This window comes from Lissotriton helveticus, chromosome 3_2 (assembly GCF_964261635.1).
Source record: "Lissotriton helveticus chromosome 3_2, aLisHel1.1, whole genome shotgun sequence".
In the NCBI taxonomy this organism is placed as follows: Eukaryota; Metazoa; Chordata; class Amphibia; order Caudata; family Salamandridae; genus Lissotriton; species Lissotriton helveticus.
The window spans coordinates 178701895-178726376 of NC_136062.1; the positions used below are offsets into that span (position 1 = coordinate 178701895).

Sequence of the window (24482 nt, forward strand, 5' to 3'; positions counted from 1 at the left end):
AATTCAGTGTCATTATGAGTGACATTTCAACGACCATGAGTGACCCTTTCTAGTACGCAAAATCAAGCAACGATGACGAGGAAAACACATAAAATAACGTGGGACCCAGCCCAAACAGGGTGTGTGAAGACCCAACTGAGGCACGAAAACATCATGGACCTGCCTGGACATCTGTGTTGATGGGCAGGCCGGCAGAATCCTGTCTTCCAGCCTTTGGGGACTCGTACTGGGTCCCCTGGCTCCACCCTTGAAATTAATGATGCTGTTGTTTAGAGCATCAGTCTATCAAGGGCCTCTCTGCCACGTGGGACACAGCGCTAACAAACAACACACTCCTCCGGTGCCTACTGTTGCCGGGCGGGCCACCAGAAAAATAAAATACAGATTGCCAGCCTATGTGGTAGGCCCCCCTCCCCGCTGGCAAACTCGGGGCCTCTGACATCACGTGAGTGACCTGGGCCAACTGGGAACGGGGACGGACCTATGTCAGAGAGGGCCCAACAACATGAACAGGTGTCATTTATATATACATTCGATCGGATCAATCCACCTATGTCACTCTACAGAGTAACAACTTTAAAGTAACACCGGCAGGAACGACTGCAGCTACCTGATGTGATTGTGCGCTGCACTGGCACCATCACTGTCTATTACAAACACACACAGGCCTGGTACTTACGGTCTTGGGCCACGGCCGTAGATGAGTCTGAGTCAGTACGGAGTCCAACTGTGGCGCATTTGCAAGCAGTGACTCTGGTCTGCTTAGTGTACATCTGAAGGGTGTCGCTTGGCTATTTCAAGGCATTACTACACACCTATTCTTGAATTACTTTAACAGCAGGCACTTGCTCACTTTGTGAAAGGAGAGGAGCGTTTATTCAGCATGGGGCGCCTCGTGGCCGCAGCGACTTCCGCCGCAAATGTCATCTGCTCGGGCATACTTCGGTGACTCCACTAGGGCGGAGGAGCGTCGCCCCACTGCTTTCTCGCAGAGCGAGAAGCAGAAATATAAAATGCAAAAACTACCATTTTATGTTTCTGCTACTCACACTGCGAGAAAGCAGAAGTGTTTGGTTGGGGGCAGGTGGGTCTGCTTTAGGGCAGGGGAGGAGTGCCTTGCCCCCTGCTAAGGGCCCTGACTGTTTGGTCGGCCCTCCGGGATCGACCTAACCAGTCATGCACACTCTGGCCTTTCTCCATGTAGGCACCAATGCACCCTACATGGAGAAAACGTCCTCCCCATAGGCACCTGGCTGGTCGGCGTCCCAACCAATCACAATGCTGCCATTGGGGAGGGAGGCTGCCTGCTTCCTGTTCCTGCCAGAGGCAGGAAAAAAAAGAGAGCAGGTCAGGAGCAGAGATGACACGAGACCTGGGAAGGTAAGTTTATTTAATTTTTTTAATAACCCCTGCGAGACCTCCCACCCGCGAGTCATGCTAGCCGTGACTGGATTTTACTTGCAAATTAGAGGGGCCTCACATCTTCCCTTTCGCCCCGGGCCCCAGAAGTTCTAGGACCGGCCCTGGGGACTATCATGCTTTGGAGGAGGTATTCACGTTTTAATTTTCTCCTTCGTCAGACATGAATGTCGGCCTTTTCCCCTTCCCTTTTTAGGGCTCGCCCCTTTCCTATTCCGCAGGAATAGGAAAAGAGCCCTAATGCAGCCAAACCATACTTCAGGCCAAGCAAGGGCTCTCCAGCGGATTTTCGGAAGTGCACGCCTCGTGCATGAGCTTCTGCCTATCAGCCTTTCACTGACTGGCTCTTCAAAGGCTCTGCTCCCCGCCCCCGCCTGCACTTCACGGCCGCTTGCCTTCTGTCCCTTAATCTCCCGTGACTCCCCCCTCACCTCTCCCACTCCTCTGCTTCAGACCCCCACCATTTGCTCACTCGCTCGCACATCAAAGGCTTTCACACATCAAAGGCTTTCATTTCGTGGCCGCGTATTTCCTCCCTACGAGCACACTGGAGAGTTATGTTATGTTATGTTATGTTATTTTATTTTATAAAGCGCACAGATGCCGCAGCCAAGAGGCGTCCCGGCGCTTAGGAAATGGTAAAAAACACAACACGGAAATTAATGAAACCAGAAAAAAGGACTAAACAGTGGAAAATAAGAAGGTCTTCAAGGCCTTTCTAAAGGGAAGCAGATCAGGGATGGAGCGAAGAGGGGCAGGCAGGGAGTTCCAAAGAGCTGCCGCCATCACAGAGAAAGAACGTCCGCCTATCCTTGCTTTTTTAAAACGTGGCACTACAGCAAGGTTTGTCCCTGAAGATCGAAGGGCTCTGGAAGGCACATAGTGACAAATTGTTTGTGAAAGAATAGGGGGAGAGGCTAGCTTCAGGATTTTAAAAGTTAAACAAAGAGTTTTAAATTTAATTCTTTGCCCAACGGGCAGCCAGTGAAGATCCTGGATAGTACGGCGTACAGAAACAAACTTCGGAAGGCCAACCAACATCCTGGCGGCCGCATTTTGCACCCGCTGCAGGCGAACTAATTCTGCTTGATTAGCGCCCAGGAACAGGGAGCTGGCGTAGTCTAGTCTAGCCAGGACCGTAGCCTGGACAATAATCTGTCTCGTGTCAGCATCGAAAAACTTAAAAATAGGTCGCAGACACCGCAGGGCGCCGAAACAAGTACCGGCAACCCGTTTAGTGTGGGTGGTGAATGAGAGTTTATCATCCAACCACACCCCAAGGTTCCTGACTTCAGCCACTGGAGTGGGAACAGGGCCCAATTCAGATGGCCACCACTGATCGCCCCAAAGCTCGCTTTCCCTACCAAAAATAATAACCTCGGTTTTAGAGGCATTCAGTTGGAGGCGATTGTTCGCCATCCAGCCCGCCACAGCTTTTAACGCGGACTGAAAAGTGGCAGCATCCATGTTGGACTCCCCATTAAGTGCCACCGCCAGCTGCGTGTCATCGGCGTATGACACCATGGAGAGACCAAAACTATGAGCTACCTCTGCCAATGGTTGAACATATAAATTAAATAAGGTAGGGCTTAGGGCCGATCCCTGCGGGACACCCTGCGAGATCGGGCGAGGAGCAGAAACAAAAGGGGGAGTGGACACTTTAAAAGTTCGATCAGTGAGGAAAGATCGAAACCACTCGAGCGCTCTCTCTCCAACACCAGCCTCCTGTGAGTTCACAGTGTTGGCAGATCGCAGCAAAGCTGCAGCATAAACACATAAATATCACATTCCGAGCCAGCTGGTGCCTACGAGACGCTGTGCTACCTAGTACGTATCAGCAAAGCTGGCCTACTGCAGCCTCCAGTACATCAAACCCCTCAGCCAGCCATTCGCCCTACATCAGTGCGAGGAAATAACACATCATAGAGTTACGTCCAGAGCTGCACTTGGTCGCAGATGGGGAAGTCTGCGTACAGGTCCCACCGCCACATTCCCTTTCATTCAGGGTGAGCTGAGAAGTGACCAGATATTAGAGCCAGGCATGAAAGCTAGTCTGCCACTGTCACATCCACTGGCAGGAGCATGTTCAAGGTGGGGCTCAGTCATGCTGTGCATACAAGCATGGCCCCGGGTCTCCATCACTCTCCTCAGGTGCTCAGTGACAGCAGGCCCTGATGTACATAGCAGCTCAGTGAGACCTGGTGCACTGCACAGATCTTGATAGGCACAGCTGATGTTGTATCACTTCACAGATACAACACAACAACCCCAAATCCCGTGAATGAGCAAAATAATTAATTGTCTCAATAATGCAACAAATCACAGTGCCTTAGGGGGCCCTGGGAGCAATATACCCAACAACTGTTCAGATACTATATGGGCATTTGGTGAGTTTTATTCTGCACATTCGCTTTTCATTGGACGCGTCTATTATTGGATGAACAGCTTTAGTGTGCCTTAGAGATTTAGCAGATGTGCTGTACACACATGATGAGTTTAATTTCTTGTAAGAGCGAAAATGGGCACAGCTGTTACACTTTGCGTCATTCATCATAAAGGAGATGCTGCAGTGGAATTCTCTCCCCCGCTCCCCTCTGAGCAATGCCAGAGCTTGTACTTCGAGAGGCATGACATTTCCCACCAGCCACTTCACGCGCTCCGCAGATTCAGCCCTCCTCCCAGCGCTGCCTGTTCAAAAGCAGCTTGTTCAACTTTCAAAAGACCGACGAGTCAGCCTGAGGAACAGACGGTACTCTCTCAGCTCAATCTATTTTTTCACTTAAAATCACAATTTAAAATGTTTATAAAAGTATATATTTAACATTTTCCGTGTTCCAAGAGAATACATTCGCCTCCTTTCTTAAGGTCAGACCCCAGTAACTTTATTTAAACATGCCTGCCATCTACCTCACTCTCTCTCTCTCTCACTACCCCACTCTCTCTCTCTCACTACCCCACTCTCTCTCTCTCACTACCCCACTCTCTCTCTCTCACTACCCCACTCTCTCTCTCTCACTACCTCACTCTCTCTCTCTCACTACCTCACTCTCTCTCTCTCACTACCTCACTCTCTCTCTCACTACCTCACAACCTCACTCTCCCTCACTACCTCACTCTCTCTCACTACCTCACTCTCTCTCTCTATCTCACTACCTCTCTCTCTCACTACCTCACTCTCTCTCTCTATCTCACTACCTCTCTCTCTCACTACCTCACTCTCTCTCTCTCACTACCTCACTCTCTCTCTCTCACTACCCCACTCTCTCTCTCTCACTACCTCACTCTCTCTCTCTCACTACCCCACTCTCTCTCTCTCACTACCCCACTCTCTCTCTCTCACTACCTCACTCTCTCTCTCTCACTACCTCACTCTCTCTCTCTCACTACCTCACTCTCTCTCTCACTACCTCACAACCTCACTCTCCCTCACTACCTCACTCTCTCTCACTACCTCACTCTCTCTCTCTATCTCACTACCTCTCTCTCTCACTACCTCACTCTCTCTCTCTATCTCACTACCTCTCTCTCTCACTACCTCACTCTCTCTCTCTCACTACCTCACTCTCTCTCTCTCACTACCTCACTCTCTCTCTCACTACCTCACAACCTCACTCTCCCTCACTACCTCACTCTCTCTCACTACCTCACTCTCTCTCTCTATCTCACTACCTCTCTCTCTCACTACCTCACTCTCTCTCTCTCTCACTACCCCACTCTCTCTCTCTCACTATCCCACTCTCTCTCTCTCACTACCCCACTCTCTCTCTCTCACTACCTCACTCTCTCTCTCTCACTACCTCACTCTCTCTCTCTCACTACCTCACTCTCTCTCTCACTACCTCACAACCTCACTCTCCCTCACTACCTCACTCTCTCTCACTACCTCACTCTCTCTCTCTATCTCACTACCTCTCTCTCTCACTACCTCACTCTCTCTCTCTATCTCACTACCTCTCTCTCTCACTACCTCACTCTCTCTCTCTCACTACCTCACTCTCTCTCTCTCACTACCTCACTCTCTCTCTCACTACCTCACAACCTCACTCTCCCTCACTACCTCACTCTCTCTCACTACCTCACTCTCTCTCTCTATCTCACTACCTCTCTCTCTCACTACCTCACTCTCTCTCTCTATCTCACTACCTCTCTCTCTCACTACCTCACTCTCTCTCTCACTACCTCACTGCCTCACTCTCTCTCACTACCTCACTACCTCACTCTCTATCTACCTCACTCTCTCTCTCTCACTACCTCACAACCTCCCTCTCCCTCACTACCTCACTCTCTCTCTATCTCACTTCCTCACTACCTCACTCTCTCTCTTTCACTCTCTCTCTACCTCACTCACACACTGTGTGATATTCCAACTCCACATTCCAACTCCACATTCCAACTCCACATTCCAACTCCACATTCAAACTCCACATTCAAAATCCACCCTTCAAATCCACCCTCCAACTCCACCCTCCAACGGCACCCTCCAACGGCACCCTCCAATGGCACCCTCCAACTCCACACTCCAACCTTCAACTCCACCCCTCAATGCCACTTCACCAATCAATGCCACAACACCACTTAATGCCACAGCACCACTCAACAAAACAGCAACACTTAATGCCACAGCATCACTCCGCAACACTGAAGGCCACAGCATCACTCAGCACCACTAAAGGCCACAGCATCACTCGGCACCACTAAAAGCCACAGCATCACTCAGCAACACAGAAGGCCACAGCATCACTGAACGCCACAGCATCACTCTTTGCAACCAGTCAACAACAACTGGTTCTAAGATGTTCTCTCAATGTTTTAAGCTTTATTAGAAATGTTACAAAATAATGGTAATATTTCACTTATGTTCTTGGATTTTCCTCACAGTAAAATACACTGAACATAATCTTCCCATAAGTTATGTACAAAACTTTAAGCTATTGCCACTATACATTACAATAACTTTTATTTAAGTATTAATTATTAATAAAAATAAAAGCCAGTGTTATTTATAATATTAATACTTCAAAGTCATGTAAATACAACACATATTGCATTAGAATGCTATAGGTGTCACGTTTGCAAAAGTTAAAAATATTGGCATTGTAAATAACAAAGCTAATACTTTCGCTACTTTCAATACAGACACATAAATAAAATATTTGTCATTTGCAATACCAATACCTCAAACTTTCCTAATGCGAGACCTATTGCATTGCAAATGCTTGTTACTTGGTGCACAAGTGTCGTCTATCCTTTTGTTCTCTTTTCCAACTTTGTTCATGAAGCACTTAAGAGTGTTGTAATTTGTAAGTGATACTTGCTCCAATAGTTTTCTGTTTTTGTAAAATCCGAATAAAGAATTTCAATACAAGACTAGGAGGAAAGGGTGGTCTCTCGAACAGCCCCTTTACTCAGTACTACAAAGGCCGACACAACTCATCTGGATTGATTTCAAAGTCCCTCAAGGCGGAATGACGCGTGGTTCGGCGTCCATCTTTGACGGAGCCACGCAGCACCACATCTGATGGTCTGCAGTGATATCAGCTTACTTGTGTGTATGACACTAAAATGGCCTGTCATTATTATTATTGGCACCAGGCTGCGTCGGTGGCACTTAGCGTCCATCTTTACCTAAACATAGAATTTAATATTTTCAAAAAAAGACAGAAGATCCAAATTTTTGTCTTGAGTTTTGAAGTTCTAGAAAAAAATACAAAGGAAATTAATGAATCACTTAAATTGTCAATTTTAAATTGGTGCTAAGGAAATATTCACGGCTTTGCGGGTATGATAATTGAAAGAAGCGTTATCACACACGTGACTCTCGGAAAATATTACTAAACAGGTAAATAAACCGGCGAGGTAGAGGAACTACACCTCCAAAATCAATGTAAATAAATTGTAGACGTTTATGACGAGCATCTGTAAGTGATGCTAGGAATAAAGATGCTACTCTAGGCACAGTAGGATCCGGGCACTTGGCCTATAGAATCTCCGAGGTTGTTTATGTTAAGCGCCGAGACGCAGGTCCTTGTCAGGCAGCTCTACTCAGCACACACTGATGATTAAGTGCTGAGGGGTGTTCTCTTTGAAGCTGGTTGTGACTTGTTGATTGAAGAAGAAGGTGCGATAAATTCCCCTCGGTTGCAACAGTGACACTAAAGTTCATCTGGCAGCAACCAGGCCTCCTGCCAGCAGGTGATGGCTGCAGGGCCCCGAAGATGGGGCTGCAGCTGCAGTGACAGAGGGCAGAGCATTACTCAACATCACTGCAATGCCCTGGAACGAAGGGGCAAGCTGGATGCGTTCAGAAGCAGAAGATTACACTGTTTATTACAGGCTCTGACACCTGAGCAATAAAGATAAAAGCAAAATAATAACATGATAATAAGGAGTATAAAGAAGCGCTGGCAAAGCCAATAAGGTGTGCTTTCTAGACGATCGGCTCATCCTTTCCATTTTGTTTTGGTGGAGTGAAATTATGTGGTGTGGGGTGGAATTAAGTGATGTGGTGTCGAATTGTGTTGTGTGGAATTGTGTTGTGTGGAATTGTGTACCATGGGATTGTGTGGTGTCGAATTGTGTTGCATGGGACAGAATGGAATTATGTTGAGTGTGAATATGTTGTATGATGTAGAGTGAAATTATATGAACTGTATTATGTGGCCTGGAGTGGAATTATGTGGAGTGACATTGTGGTGTGGAGTGTCATGGATTGGAATTATGTGTTGTGGGATTGAGTTATGTGTTGTAGATTGGAATTATGTGCTGTGGAGTAAAAATATGTGTTGTGTAGTAGAATTATGTGTTGTGCTATTATGTGGCATGCAATTGTGCAGCATAGATGCGCGTGGCGTTGAGTTGAATTTTGTGGAGTGGAATTATTTTGTGTGGAATTGTGTGCATTTGAATTGCGTGGCATGGAATTGTGTGGTGCTAAGTGCAATTATGTAGAGTGGAATATATGGCATGGAGCGGAGTTGCATATTGTGGAGTGTAATTATGTGGATAGGAATTATTGGTATGATGCGGAGTTATGGAATAGAGTGGATGTATGTGGTGTGGAGTTGAATCATGTGTAGTGCACCTATGTGGCATGGTGCAGAGTGGAATTATGTGTTTTGGAACTGAATGGATATATGTATAATGTAATTATGTGGCGTGTGGCGCGGAGTGGAATTATGTGTAGTGGAATTGTGTTGCATGTAGTGGAATTATCTGGAGTTGAATTGTGTTGCATGGTGTGTAATTATGTGGACTGGAGTAGAGTGGAATTATGTTGTGTGGAATGGTATTATGTGAAGTGGAATTATGCGAAATTGAGTGGAGTGGAAATACGTGGAGTGGAATTTGCTGGATTGTAATTATGTTACTAGAAAAACGGTCCCAACGGGAAAATAACTAAACAATACTATGGGAGAAAAATTAATATTGCCCAGGAGTTATTACAATGAATATATAAACAATATTTTATTTTCAATTTAAACATGTAAAATGAGGAAAAAAAACTGCAGTTAGGAGTGGCTTTGAAGCCATCCACTGGTAAGTAATGGGCGTTGTCCAAGCCCACTAACAGTACACACCATCTCTCGAAGAACACGAGCATGCGCTGTTTAGCTGAGACTTCAATAGCGCGGTTAATCTCAAAAGAAACAAGTGATAATTCATCAAATATTATGTACAACACAAATGTTCCTCTCATATTAAAATGATCATTGTTCATAGAACAAAAAGTCCAACATTAACAAAACTAAATTAGCACTTCGATAAGGTAACATATAGTTAAAAGCAATTGGATTTTTAATATACTGGTATAAAAAAACCGATTTCAGATTAAGATAGAGGCAAATTCAGTTTACAGTCATCACCCATCTACAAGCACATCTCCCTTCAGAAAGGCCATTGACTTGCCTCAGCAGACTGTCTCCATCGACCTCTAACAAATGGATACCATGCTAGCACCATAGAGCACACGCTGCCAGTCCCTTTACATGTCCATTGTCCTATCCATGTGACGCAGTGAGGCCTATAGAGGCAAAAAAACCTAGGCAATTAACTGGTCATCAAGCGACCTATGACAGGCTCATTGATATATGTACAGATTCAGTGTACTAAACATTTATTTTAAAATCTTCATTTTATTCTTATAAATTCATAATAAAAACAATTTAATCCAAGATACTGAGACATACTGTATTTAACGACATATTAAAGAAACATGAGATACATTTATACTAACAAATATGAACCAATTCAATACAAAAAATTCAAACATACAACACAATAACATATACACATAAACACATTCTATCTTATTAAGACATAGTGGCTAGATGGTGGACAAGTTATTTTTTTGTCACGCACGTTTCGGCGTGTGAGTGCCACAGAGAACCTAGATAGGTATGCGAATGGGAACCAAAACAAATATTTTTGGACCTAAAGTAAATAGATTACTTGTTGATAAATTGAAGGACACAAGATGTCTGAAAAGTGAAGTGATCTTTAAAACGTTAATTTTGCTAAAAAAAGATATAAAGTCCTTATATACGTCAGTCGATATGATGCAGTAACTGAGTCACCGGGCAACCCGAATGGAGACCCCCAGGTTAGTGTGTATGTATAATACCACATTGGAAGCTCTTTCTAAAAGAGACAGCAAAGATAATCCTGAGCATATTGAAATAGTCAGGGCCGTATGGTAGTCTCAATATAAGAGACGAAGCATTGATAAACGGAGTTCTCGTCTGGCGGCAGGATTTCCGGGCTCAGAACACATTGAGGCCTAGTCAGACCCAGTAAAATCTAGGAACTTGGGTGTTAAGAACTCAACAGGCACAGTCAGGAATCCAACCCTGGCCAAGCCATGCCCCCAGATTGACTCAACCCACTGGGTCTGATGGCAGCCTTCTGAGTCAGATGAGGAAAAGCCTGAATCAAAGAGCCGAGGAGAGGTGAGGCAATCCTGGGAGAAGAATGGAAGATTAACAAATGGGGAAACAGGAGTGAGAAAACTGACAGACTATTTCAAGGACCTGGGAGGAGGTGGTGGCAAGTAAGTTGGCGGACATGGGTAAGACAGAAATTGTGGCAAGTGACAAGGGACTCGCACAGGTCAATCCAAAGGAGTGGGGTGTATTGCCAAGGGGAATGGCAGGAGTGGGTTCTCCCAGAGAGTGAGGAACAGGGCCCTGGAATCTGATGTGGAAGAGACGGATCTTCAAGAAAGGGACATGGGAATATAGTGCGCCGAGTACGGGTGCAGAGCAAACACAAAATCTAAAGAAATAGATATTCTGGAGGTAGCATTGCAGAGATTGCTCCCTGGTTAAAACCCTTATCATTTTTGAGACATGACCATTGGTAGCTCGTCGGAGTAGACAACACACACCATTCTCACTCCTTTTTTCCATCATAGCAGTGTAAAGAAGACAGGAGAAACAGTACAGGCTGCGTCATCTGACCCTTTTTATGAGACAAAAAGCTACCCCAGTACTTGGTAGTCGTGGCTGCAAAGAAACACTGCAATGCTTAACCTGAAAAAAGAGCATTATACTAGACTCCCGGGGCAGGGGAGTGTGTCAACTGCAGCCACATCCATGAGAGGGGCCAATTCCAGTCTCCTGGGAAGAGGGATTCCAAAGAGAATGTGTGTAGCTTTACTTCAAGGGAACACAGGGGACTTTAAGGAGGTAATTAAAGCAGGAATGCTCGCTCCTGATCAGTTTATTATTTCTGCAAAGTATTTGGTGAGCTCGGTGATACTACCTTTGATATCTCGATGTCCCCAAATACAGTTTTCAGCAATACAGGCAGATGACAAAATCAAACGCATGAATATTCAGGCTGGTACACTGAGGCAGGTTTATTGCACTTGCAAATACGCCAGCAGCAGAAACTCTGCTCAGGCTCTTTCCCACAGGTACACACAGCATTTCATTGGACATGACAGACACCAGGCTGGATAATTCACCTACGTGGATAGAACAGAGGCAGAAATATCACATGCGCAGATAAAGCACATATCACATTAGTACACACAGACCCAAACCTACAGACGCCCACACAGCAGATATAACTCATGTTTATGATCAGGGATAGGATTAGTAGATGACTCTGTCACAAGGACACACCTATTCCAACCTTTCCTCTCGTATTACAAGTAGTTGCATCCAAATGCATCAAGACTAATTAATCCATATGATTCAATTAGTCAACCGAGACTGCATGTCCCAGAATGCACTGACTGTTTAAGTTCCCAGAATGGAAATGAGATGTCCCAATGACAGTCATCTGATAAATCTATTCTTGATTTGCTTCTCTGCATTGTTGTATATCGGAAAATTACAATACTAGATGTATCTTTAGTGAACTTTTTTTTATCTCTGTCAGACCCCTTTGAGGACTATAGGCAAGCAGTGGCTACCAGGCCACAACTATTGGGGTACACCCTACTATTGGCCTATACACTGGTTCAAGCACAAACACTGTTGCACTTGTAATAAAAAAACTGTTTGAGGGATCTGGAGCCCAGCACCTTCCACCTTAACCACCCACACTAGTTTAGTTATGATTCAAATTCATCATAAGGAGGTACTTCACAAAAAGTCAATATTATTATCTTTATCAAATTTAGCTTTAGTTCTGTTATATCCAATAGCACAACCTCAGGTTAAAATCAAAAGCACACTCAAGACTTTTTTCGAGGGAATACCCTTTTCCTCACGCCTTATGTGTTGACATTGATATTAATTCAAAAAGCTTCAAATTTGTTTTATCACTAGGGACAAATTATCCATAATTTCCCAGGTTGCCCCATAATGGGTTCAGCAACTGGAATCTCACTCCGCGACTCATGATGGGCTCCTGATGTACATCAGGGGAGGTTGGGAATATTTGAGGGGGGGTGAAGCACAAGAGGGAGATAGCTAGAAACACATGCACTCTCATGGAGTGCTAAATTAAAAAGAAAAAAGTTTGAGCAGTCGAAGGATACAAGCCAGACAATCAAAAGAATCATAAAGAGGGTATGCTGCAGGGGAGGGAATGACAGAGGAAGCGGTAGACAAACCATTAAAGAAGAAGCCAGGAAATAAGAATGTCAAAAAAGGTAAACCAATGGTAAGAAATGGGCAAGCTCTAAGCCCACTGTAGGTTCACAATAGGTCTTTCTCTTGTGCTGTTTAGTAGGTGAGAACTAAAAAGGCCTGGTCACAATATGGATTCACAAAATACCATCACTCTATGTACTAAACCTGTGAAAGGGAGAGTAGTCCACTGCCAGTTAAAGACGACATTCTTGGTAACAGGGCAAGATCAGGAGTTACTCTTGTCAAGGACTAGATTAGTGCGACCCCACATCAAAAATCAAGTTGGGATACCAGATACACTTAGACTGGCCCTCAAGTCAGAGGGACAGACCTGCACGCCATGCTTGAACTGGAGGAGGAGGCGGGACACCAAACATGGACCCAAATGTCAGAGTGTGCTTAGCACCATCTCCCATGAACATAAATACTGGAGGGTTCGGCTGAGAGTCTGCCATTGAGCACCCAACACACGCACCCTACTCAGAGGGTGCTGCTGTACTCCAGTGGGAAGGTTGCTGTAAGTATGAAGACAGCACAGTTCAGCTCTCTGCCATCTCAGCAGCATATTCTAGCACTTACATCTGATGGTTTCCACTCCATAGAGCACAGCCTGTGACCTCAAAGGGAGGCCTTGAGTCTGGGCCACACACAGACCATCTTGACTTGCTGATAGTAGCTTGCCAGAGAACAATATGAGTAATTTGCCACATTTTGAAGGTGCCTAGAGCTACTTATTGAATATGAATGACTACAAATTGCTATACATTCGTTCATTACATGGCTGTTTGCACTCTTCCTCCCTGATAGACCGCAGCAATTTCAATAGTTTTCTAATATGTTTGAATTGATCAAAACAGCGGTAATGCCAATAAATACTGGACACGTGGCAACCATATCTAGGACACGCCAAATCCCAGACCATTCCAAAAATAGAGTGACATATACCCAAGGGGATTTAGTCCCTGCTTGGACCGGGCAGGAACGCCTTATCTCTTGATAAGGACCCTGACAGGGTAGGACTTTAAAGAGACTCATAAAAAGTGCACAGTTTTGTGAATGGCAGTGTGGTGTCTTCCACGTGAGGCACGGGCCTAAAATGACTAGATAACCAAATGCAGACATCTTTTAAAGATGGAGGACTGACACAAATTCACTTGGTCTTATTTTGAGCTTAACATTATGACGCTGTTGACATGGTGGCTGAATCTCAATACCAGACGTGTCATCACCTCCTGTTTGTGGGACCTGCTGTGCTCTTAGTTAACAACCCCGCAGCCCCTCCCCCCCCCCCCACAGTCTTTTCCCTAAACCAGCAGCCAGGCAGGGATCCCAAAAAATAGCCTTGATGGAAACTCAAAAATCAACCCCCAAAATGAAGTACTGATGATCAGGACAAACGGCCAAGAACAGAACCGCAGCAAGAGTGCACAAGGTTACTACACAACAAGCAATGAAGGGTCGAAAAGCATCAACTTAATCCAACCACAGCCACTCCATACTCACCCTCTTCATAACTGAGGCTCTTTGCATAGGCACCCGCTGCCTGGACGAACACAACAATTTCTCTCCTACGAGGACTGAACTGGGCAGGGTAGAGGAGGACTTCACTGGCTCTGGAGCACACGTCTTCATTTGAAGCGGTTTGTGAGGTAGGACAGGACTACATTACAGTATTCTGATGATCCAGGACCTGCAGAAATTCTCCTAATGCTTCACTAGTCGGCGCATCTTTACTCGTTTCCGTTATGCTCAGGCAATTTTCCTCTGCGCATCAGTCACCCAAAATCCAACCTTTTCTCTTTAATATATGGTTTACTGTGTACAGTGGAGGTCTTCAGGAGCCTCTACCCTTCCACCTTATGCCTAAATGCTCTTCATCCTCAGCAGGTTCTCTTAAGAGGCTGGGCACCATTGAAAAAGACTCAGCTTGTTTGGACGAGGGACCACGGGCCGGACTTTCCCTCTTAATAAGTTTTGCGCATACTGCAGGCAGTCACAAACCTCCTACTGCCAGTGTGAGGGGTTCAATTACAACCCTTCTGTTATTGGGTATGAGGCCTAGTCAAGAACCTTTAGACACTGGTACATTTCTCTTTCTGGTGATGCACCATTACCCAGTTACCGCTTACCAGAAGATTCCCAAAAGAACCTAACGGCCATCATGTTTCCAGATGCAAGAGACTTTGTAAGGGAAGAGTGGAAGCTCCCCGCTGGTGCCCATGCGGTCTCTAGCTCCATATTCACCAACAAGACATGCTACTTACCACTTCCAGTTCGACAGCGAGGCACAGGTCGCAACTACAGCTCTCTCTCTGCTTATTACAGAGGGCCATGTGGTCTCACCTGCATGATCCTCTGGCGTCAGATCATGGGAAGATGGGCACCACCATCTTCACTCAAGTTGGCATGGAAACACAAATAGATATTTTGATACACTGTATCTACATAGCATATTAATTTGCTATATTATTGGGATATGATGATATTATTATTATTGTGCACAGAACTCTATATAGGACATGAAATGAAAACATCCTGAGTGATTCGTGTTACCGAAGCATGAATTGGCGAATTATATAAACTCATAGAAGATCCCATAGGTGGAGGCGGAAACAAACATATGTATTCACTAATCAAGCTGCAAGTGGCACAGAGCAGAGATGGTGTAATGGGGTGGCAATGCTTTGGCCAAATGGCTCCATACCCATAGAATACCCCATTAAAGTGTTGAGCTTCATTTGACAAATGGCCTGGTGGCATGCAACCCAAGATAGGTAACTCACAGGATGTGGGAGGAGGGAATCAGAGGAGGGTCTGAGTTATTTCCTGCCAGACAAAGAGTGATGGAGTGAGTATCAGGTGAAGACAGGTTTTTTCCAGAGGTTGTAGGAAGAGGCAAATGCTGTCACTGGTGAGAAGACGAAAGCATAAGTATGATCCTGCGTCAAAGACCAATCAATCTGGATTTCATCTTTACATATTTTTTGAAAGAGAGGTGGAACTTTACATTGAGGGCCAGAGTCATTCTTTCCTTTATTTACATGCCTGCCTTTGACTTTACTCTGCATCGGCTGTGGATGCTCAGAAGGCTCTATTGCACTAGGACACTTTGCTACTAGTTCTGGGCTTTCCTTTTGAACAGCGGTGTAGACCGCTATTTGTAGTCAAATCTACTCAATAAAGGCTATAATCCTGAGAATTTTCTCTGAACTGAAACCATGGTTGTGTTTGTGGATCGCAGTCTTCTAGTCAATCAATGATGGTGTCTGTTGATTACTCCAACAGAAGGAGACAATATGACCTTACTGCATGGTCTTCCTGCACTCTGAATTCCACTGTACTTTTTCATAGCGGTTGGTACCTTTCATTTTTGGCCCACTGTGAATGCATTATCTATATAATGATAGTGTTCATAGCAAGATCTCTGGAAATGCACTGATGTTCATAACAAAGTGCCAGCTTTTTCCAGCATAGAACAGGGGCATACCTAAGCTAGCTCGCCCATCACATCCGTATAGCTGCATTTGACTTGATGTCCCATATTTTCTAGTTCTGGATCAGAATACTTTTCATTCACGTTGGCAGAAGAAACATCTACTTGATTTAGGTAGACTTTTCCACATAAATGTGTTTTTTTTTCTTTCAGATCAACGTTATTAAAGTCTTCTTCTCGGATCAATGCCTACTTAAAAGTGGTCCCAAAGAACATCACAGTTTCACCGCATGCAGCTGCAGGGCAGGTATGAATACGCCAACCTAGAAAAATCTGGAATGTAGGGGTCTCTAAAACAGCTACCAGTGTAACTTCTCAGTGGTACTTCACCAAGCCTTTTGCAATTCCAAATAAATCAGAAATGTACTCCAAATGTAGGGCTAAAAGTACAGGAAAGCATTGTTAACTTTTTAAATAACTAGGTACTTTATAATATACAGAAATGTTGACTTCCCCTACCTTGAATGCTCCTGCAGGTTTGTATATATGTAATTTAGTTAAAATGATTTGACTGAATCGTATTATGTTTATCTCTCTCAAAGCTCTCTGGGAGGAGAGTCTGCCCTTGTATTACCATATTGTGGGAGGTGGTGCTCTACACTCCATTGAAGTCTTCTCAGACTTATGCATCTGTTATCTCTGAAGTATTTATGTTATGTTATGTTATGTTATTTTGGTTTATAACATGCACAAATCACCTCAGGATGGGTATCTCAGCGTGGTAACCAGGATAGCAGGCAAGAAATAACACAATTAGAATAGGCTGTTCTTAAGCAATTTCCTGAACTGGAAATGATCCGCGCAGGTTCGGATGTGGAGAGGCACTCCATTCTAATAAAGCAGGGCTAGGAAATAAAAGGACCTGCCCCCTGAACGGGACCTTCTAACCATTGGAACAGTGAGCAGAACGTTGTCGCTAGGTCTTAAAAGTCTTGCGGGGGAATAGGATTTACTCTTCTACTCTCCATTGAAGGATTTGGATATGCATTTCTATCTATCCATTTAACCATTCTGGGAAGTTTGATCATTGACGTATTTTGAACGTTGTCTGTGTATCCCATTTAGATATTCTGGAATTTTTAATTATTGTATACGTTCAAGGGATCTGGGTTTTGTAGTACATACGTCCATTGCAGGTTTTAGAAAAGCTCGTTTTTCGGTATTCTGGGATTTGCCACTCACTATATAGTGCAGAGCGGAATTCCACATGGAAATTCCGCTCTGCATTACTTGTAACCATGACTTGAATGAAAATAAGTGTTTACCGAACTGTTCATTTTGCATACAGTAAGGTTTTTAATATAGTTGAACATAGCCAGAGTGCCTAGGATACATTTTATTCTGTCATATTGAGGTTGTTAGTTGAGAATGGTCCTCAGTCCAGGGGCTACCTTTAGGTTCGATATAGCACATTTCTTTGTTCCAGTGCCTGTCTAAAAAATAAAAAATAGCAAAGATTTCTGGAAAAAGCCCACCCTGTTCCAAAGGGACTACAGTGTTCTTGGAAGTTTATTCTTCCTGCGGCCTATAGTAATGCAGTCACAGTCTCCACCGTAATTACTAACCATGGCTGCTTGAAAGTTTTGATATCCTGAAGCCTCACGGTCTCATGGCCCCCTCTCCCTCTCTCTCTCTCTCAATTATACAACAAAGCCCATACACATGATAGCAGTAGCACTGTAAATACACAGAACATCAAGGGAAGCTCGCCTCCATGTAGAACTCGAAGGTGTTATCATTTTTATAAAGTATCCCTAATATTTAATTGCCCAACTAATCTAACAGAGGGGGAGAAATGAAATGTAAAATAGTGTTAAAAAAGATGAGAAGAAAAAGGGATCACCTCATGGGAGCAGTAACCAGTGGCTTTGGTTCTGAATCTAGTTTCTCATCATCAATGTTCACTTATGTGCAAAACCACACCGTATGTGTGGTGGGGAAGGAAACAGGCGGAGGACAGGCGCAATGCTATCATACCCTGAAGTGCTGCCATCCTTTTCCTCCCCCAGACACCCTTTTCCACCTAACCAGTTGCCACCTTCATACCCTAGCACCCTTAGCTGACATGGTCATGTGAGGTGAACTCTAGGTTCTGCTATATAGAGATACAATCTATATAATGATAAAACTGTTGCTGAGATCATTCCCTGTTCAATTGTATTAATAGTATGAATGCACCCTTTAGTACCGCATAGTATTTATGGGTAAAAAAAAAACATACAAAATAATTTCCAAATGTCAACATGTTTCTCTACTTACTCCTCTTCGGAGTCATCAGGACCAAATTGTCTCAGGACCAGGACCAAATCCATATATTCACGTCTCGCAGGAAGAGTGATGTTCAGAGAAATACCATAGGGTGGCACAGTAAAGACAGTTGCACAGGTGAGGTAATCACTTGATGTTACTTGAACCCCCTGTGCTGGAGCGACCTCTAACAGTCTGCACACCATCAAGCCCTGAACCCTAAAACCATAATACTCCCTCATGTGCCTAACACAATATAGAAGAGGCAATTAATAATACACTGGCCTCCTTACTTTGTCAGGTGTCATCAAAAGAATCAAAAGCAGAACGATGAGGTCAAAACACAATCCAATCAGTATTAAACATTTCAGGATGCTATGATATTTCAATGACATTTGGTAATGATTCACTGTTAACAAAACGTTATCAATAAATAAATACTGAGTCAGTACTGAGCAGAGTATGCGCAGCAGCTTCAGAACCTAGAAACAAAGTGTGCCACACCCCAATACCATGAGTCCTAATGTCTCCTGCTGTAGGAGTGCTTGAAACATTAGAACAAGCCTCCCAGACTTCAGGTGACATCCAAAGCTTTTAATGATGTCATTCTGGGTCATCCCTGGGCTCACTGTACATCCCAGGTGGCCTCCAAAAGAAAGCTCAACATCTGTGGTACCCCTGCCCTTTCTGCGGCAACACGACTGAGTGGAAAAGTCCCAGAGTCTTATGAGGTACGCATTGTCCCAGACACCATGCTTCTCCGTTTCCTCTTTCTTATTTTTGATAATGGCGCACAGGTGCAGCTTTTTAAATTTTTGGCTCAGGTGCTTTACAGGAGCACCCTGGCAGTCCTGTGGAGCACTCGGGCGATGCTAGAAAATAACTTTGCTCAGGAGCCCAAGTCAGCATGGCCTGGTCGGCTCCCACTGCCCAATACAGCTTGTGTGTGCCTCTGTGAAGCTGGCATCCTCCTTCTCCCACTCACACCCTTTAAAGCATGTGTGGGGGAACACAACGTTTCCTGCGCTTCCACTCCTGTGCGGAAGAGTGCAGAGGTAGGCCATTGGCCTAGGAGTCCTCTCCCACTTTACGGCTCACTTCTCCAAGGGCTCTGGACATCCCTCGGAGCTCTTGAAGAAGGAGTACGGCAGAAGTCCACGTATCCCTGTAACGCTGCTTTTTCCTGAGATAATCATCGAATTTTCTGCAACACCCCCATTTTATTTCATATATTCTTTTATTTAAGTGCATATTTCTCATTTATAAATGCACCTTGCATTGATAGTTGTTGGCACATAAATATCATATAATATTTGCTTTATTTTCTGGGATAATTCAGCAATCATTTATATATGTATTCACATGATTTATAATGCTTTATAGATAAAAGTTAAGAAGCAACAAGATTACTATTATAATTCTTGTGTTTGACATCCTTCAATGTGAGGCCTACGTTTTCAAGATAAGATAAGTTTATTAAAGCTGGGTAGAGATAAGTTGAAGGCAGAGCGGAAATCTTCTACTTCCTTTGAGAAGGACGGAGCAGAACTATAAATACTGCTCGTGAAGACCAGAGGCAGGCGTCTCTGAGCCAGGCTGCACTTATGGGCTCACTATGACGCCCTCGCTACCAAGCACTTAGACAAAGACCTTCTTCACATAGAATCACGCTGCTATTGTTCCAGTAAGTATGCAGAGGCCACCTTGGAAAGATGCCCATTGCCCTTGTGGTGCTAATACAGCTTAGCTAGAGCAAGAAGGGAGGGGTTGGAGGAAACAGATGGACTCCCTCTATTCATGCAAGAGAATTCTGACTAGTGTACCGATCTTATATGGTTGCCATTCTTTTTAATATGATGCTTATTTATCATGTTATTGCCACGGTTTTGTTTATTTTTATAGTCATAACTATTCATATTTTATGGAGTAGGAAAGAACATCGATTTTAATAAAACCATAAAACAAATCGATTGATCATATATTTTTATTATATTTTAAATAAATTCATAAAGGAGCCAAGCAATACATCACATAAATAGAACTGCTTTAAAATCTATACCCAGTGTAGCACAACAACGGATATCAAAATAAAATACATACAATCGCTACAAGCAGCAATACAGAGAGCAAAAGCAACCCTCCAGAGGGTGCACAATGCATCTTCAAAACCATTCCAACAATCTTTTATTTCTTAGGAGATACTAGGGATTCATGCCATACAGAGATCAAACACCTCCTGGGGTCCATTATGGTTCTATAAGTTAGAAACCAAAGACATCCTAAAATGTACACCTGCTCACTGCACCTTAGAGCCTAACCATGATCACCTTAACGAGTTTTGGGGTTGGAAAGAAAAAGGTACTTGAAATACAATTAGTGAGGCCTGGAAATCACTCTACCATTGATTTCCGCAACCTCACTGCTGCTTTTAAGAAGATGCACAATTTGGACAAACATCAAGATTGCTTAAAAAGCTGCAAGTAGAAATGCATGTACCTGTACTTTTATAACTTTAAATACTTTAAAATAGGTTTTAAAAAGGAAAAAAAAATCTATAGAATTTGCAAAAAAACATAAGTGTGTCAGAGTATGGTTGGGCAGCCTATTGCATGGACAGGCCAGTGCAGTGCTACCAAAAGCATTGTGACCTCTAAAACAGAACAGAAGTGACCTTTCCCAGCGTGTCAAATCTAGAGTTAAGTGGCATGCAAGCTCATCCAAAGCTGATAACCAGGTATAATCTCTACTAGATCTTTATCAGATTCTACGTGTAGTCTTTGTGCCTGGCTTAGTTCTGAGAAACGGAGTTTGACCACCTGCTTATCATCCTTAGTTAAGAAGGCGGGTGATTCAAACAAGCAGACAAAGGGCCGGATTTAGTAGATGGCAGAAGGGAAAACTGAGTCACAGACGTGACAGATATTCTGTATGCCGTATTGCGATCACATTCCATCCTATGGGGATCCTAATACGATGGATGTGATATCCGTCACGTTTGTGATACAGTATTCTCTCTGCAGACTTCTAAATCAGGCTCCTAGGTCTTTAAAGGCATTTTGGACATTACTCAACCAGGGGACCTTTAGCCCCTTCCCTAGGATAAGACAGTCACATATAATGTCCATGTTCAAACTAGTCTCCTTATTGGCCCAGGTCTTAACCCACAGTAAAAGAGGAGCCAGCTTCACTTGCTCTGAGATAAATTGTAAACTTAGTTCTGTGGCCGCAATCTAGAGAGAACTAGTAGGAAGGTGTTAGAGGAGGCATTTAACAAATCAGTTTTTCCTCTTACTGCAGAGGAAAAACATTAAAATACCCCAAACCCCTGCTCTATACCGAACTGCTGGGACGCACTGAGATTTGACTATGTTCAGTAAAGGTGAGAGGGTCGCTCTTTCTACAGTCTGTGGGAGATTAAATATTGATGCTACCGACTTGCTAAGCTTTAGGCAAGAGTTTCTGACCTGTGATTGCCAAGTCCCTGTAGGGTCGAAAACAACTGAAACTGTTAACACAACTCAAAGATTGACTGCCAACCAATAATTTCTCCTTCCTGGCCCATATGCCCTGATGTGAGACTTTCCAAAAGGGGTGACTAAGTCTAATTTGCTCATAAAGGTCACAAAAGACTGAACACGTCTACTTCCCATCACTTAGCCCTAGTATCCAATGTCAACAACATAAAACAAATCCTTACTGTGCGCTCTTGACTGGGTGTATTCAAGATGAAGAGAGTGTTGGAACCTACTTACAACAAATAACTGTTACCCAGAGCCCACCATCCGCATGTAATGCTTACGTGGTTACTGGGCTACAGTACACCAGATTTCCTGACTAGTAGTACTTTGGTATTGAGCTTATAATTGCAGAGGGCCAAACTTGGTATAAACTTAAAACATATTTATTATCCACAGGAGTGATTCGTGGATGGGTGAGAGGAGCGCATTGCATTTGGGGCTGCATCGGCCTGCACAGCCTAGGTCCTCCTTGAGAATATTTGGTAGTACTTGGAGCGCGAGTCAGACATACCGCTCCTCATGATAATACAGATTTGCGAGCCTAGAGTCACCAAAGGGCCGCTGGGCACATTTATACCAAAGGGAGAAACACACGTGGTTTTCTCTGGTCCTATTGGGCCAAGTTTGCTTTTGCATTTTATTCCTATGGCCACGCTCTAGCCACCAGGAGTGTTCATTTTGGTCTCCTAACATCTAAATCTTCTCAAATTTCCAAGAGGTGATTTTCACTTCTCTTCCTCTGAGGATAAAGAGCTGAAGGCCCGAACCTTTAGCTCCTCAGACCCAGGGCCTGTACTGTGGGCTCCTGGGTCGACAAGGCAGAATACCCTGGCTGCCTGCACTCCCCAAGCCACACGTCTTCCTCCTCATCACTCATGTGGTCATGGGGTCTGATGGTTCCCCTTAGGGAGTCGCTCATCTACATGACCTGTTCACAAAAGTTCCTCCAGTCTCCTCCAGAGTCTCCCAGCTGGTCCCCCCTCTACTGTCTCCCAGAGGGAGTGGGGAAGCCGGAGTCACTGGCCCTAAAGAGACAAATCCACAGAGTCCACACAAGTACAGAGTTTCCCTCCACTCAACACTGGGGTCCAGCCACGAGGTGTCCATCTGTCCTTGAAGGCCTTCAAAATCCAGTGCTTCTCAAAATCTCTCATGTGTAGGCATTTTACATGAGTGTGAGAAGCTACAGGAAGTAGGTACCTCCACCCAGTCTACAGATAACACATCACCACTCCACCCCTGTCCCATCTCTCCTGCACAGAATCCTGGGACTTCTCAAAATGACGAACGAAAGTGGTCATGGTGCTCTGAGAACTCCAAGTCCTGTCACTGGCACTGCCAAACTACTTTGTACCCACCAAACTTCAAATGGACCTCCTGGAGACAGAGGTCTGGCCTCTCCCCTATTCTTTCTCTGGGAAGGGCATTGTTGTGTTACGTACCTTTATGGAATTTGTTCAAGTAATGTGTTCTCGTGTTACTACACGAGCCAATATGTCATATGCAGAATGTTATTATTTGTAGTGAGCATTCCTTTCTCGTCAGTTGTTCTAACTGGTCATACTGCATTACTTCAAGCAGCTGACCAGAGAGAAGGACTGAGGAAAGAAGCTCCGTTGGTATCCTGACTATAACAATAAATAATTTAATCTACGAATACTCTGGAGTATTACTTAACACATTGGCGACGATTTCTTGCCAACGGAGGATCCCACAAGAACTTTACAAGATTTTTAATGCATTTCGTTAAAATTTATTTCGAAGGAAATTGTTTGGAAGTCTATCGTTCTTGGCCCTCGTACAACTTTTATTGAAATTGGTAACGTATGAGCATTTTACTATTTTGTGGAAAAGATTCTCACCGGCTTTTTCAACATAGCGGCATCTTTTAAAGTGCGCGCTCGAGACACAGAATCCCTGCAGCTTTTGACCGTCTCCTCAAGTGATTTCTTCCGCGGTACGTTACGTGCACATGAGCTTCCTGACCTGTGCTGACGTAAATGACGTACGCGAGGTCACGCTGAGGTCAAGCGACGTGCCTCCATCTTGGATTTTGTTGATTTCGAAAGATTTAGTCATCGGAAGTCGAGTGAAAGTCTATTCTCATTTGAAAGTTACTATTTAATATATTCAACTATATTTTCGCTTTCTTCAGTTCCTAGAAAGAAATTTATAAGGATTTAAGGTACAATTTTTTCTCATTTGATAATTTTAAACAATCTAAAAAAAAATGTTGTTTTTTTTCTTTACAAAGGAAAATAGTAATTTAATTGTGAGATGGCTGCTCAACAAAACTTTACTATTCAAAATCCATCTCCTTTCTGGTCTTCTGGTTGTGAGCCTCCTATTAAGTGGTTAGAATGGCAGGCATATTTTTTAAACTTTATAAAGGCTATTGATGTCGACAAAAAAATGAGTACAGAAAGGAAAAAGATTCTTTTTCTATACTCTCTTGGCCTAGCTGGTTTAAAAACTTATGAAAAAATGCAAAAGACTACAGTTAGTGGTGATATGGATGAATTTACGATTATTTTGAAAGACTTTGATAATCATTTCTCACCGAAAGTTTGCATTGGCATAACGAGATACAAGTTTTTTCATAGAATACAAGAGTCTAACGAGACCATCGACGAGTATGTCTCAGCTTTAAGATTAATAGCTGAGGATTGCAAATTTGATCATTTAGAAGACCAATTAATAAGAGATGAAGTTGTTATGCATGCT

The 24482-nt window shown here is 43.9% G+C and overlaps 1 protein-coding gene across 1 annotated transcript in view; it reads left to right on the forward strand.

Annotated features, from left to right (window-relative positions):
• Positions 1-24482, forward strand: part of LOC144826256 (uncharacterized) — a 257403-nt gene that overhangs the window by 187154 nt on the left and 45767 nt on the right. The window contains exon 23 of the mRNA XM_078684620.1: positions 16147-16240. Within this exon, the coding sequence (XP_078540746.1) occupies positions 16147-16240 (94 nt within the window). The remainder of the gene's footprint in view (positions 1-16146; positions 16241-24482) is intronic.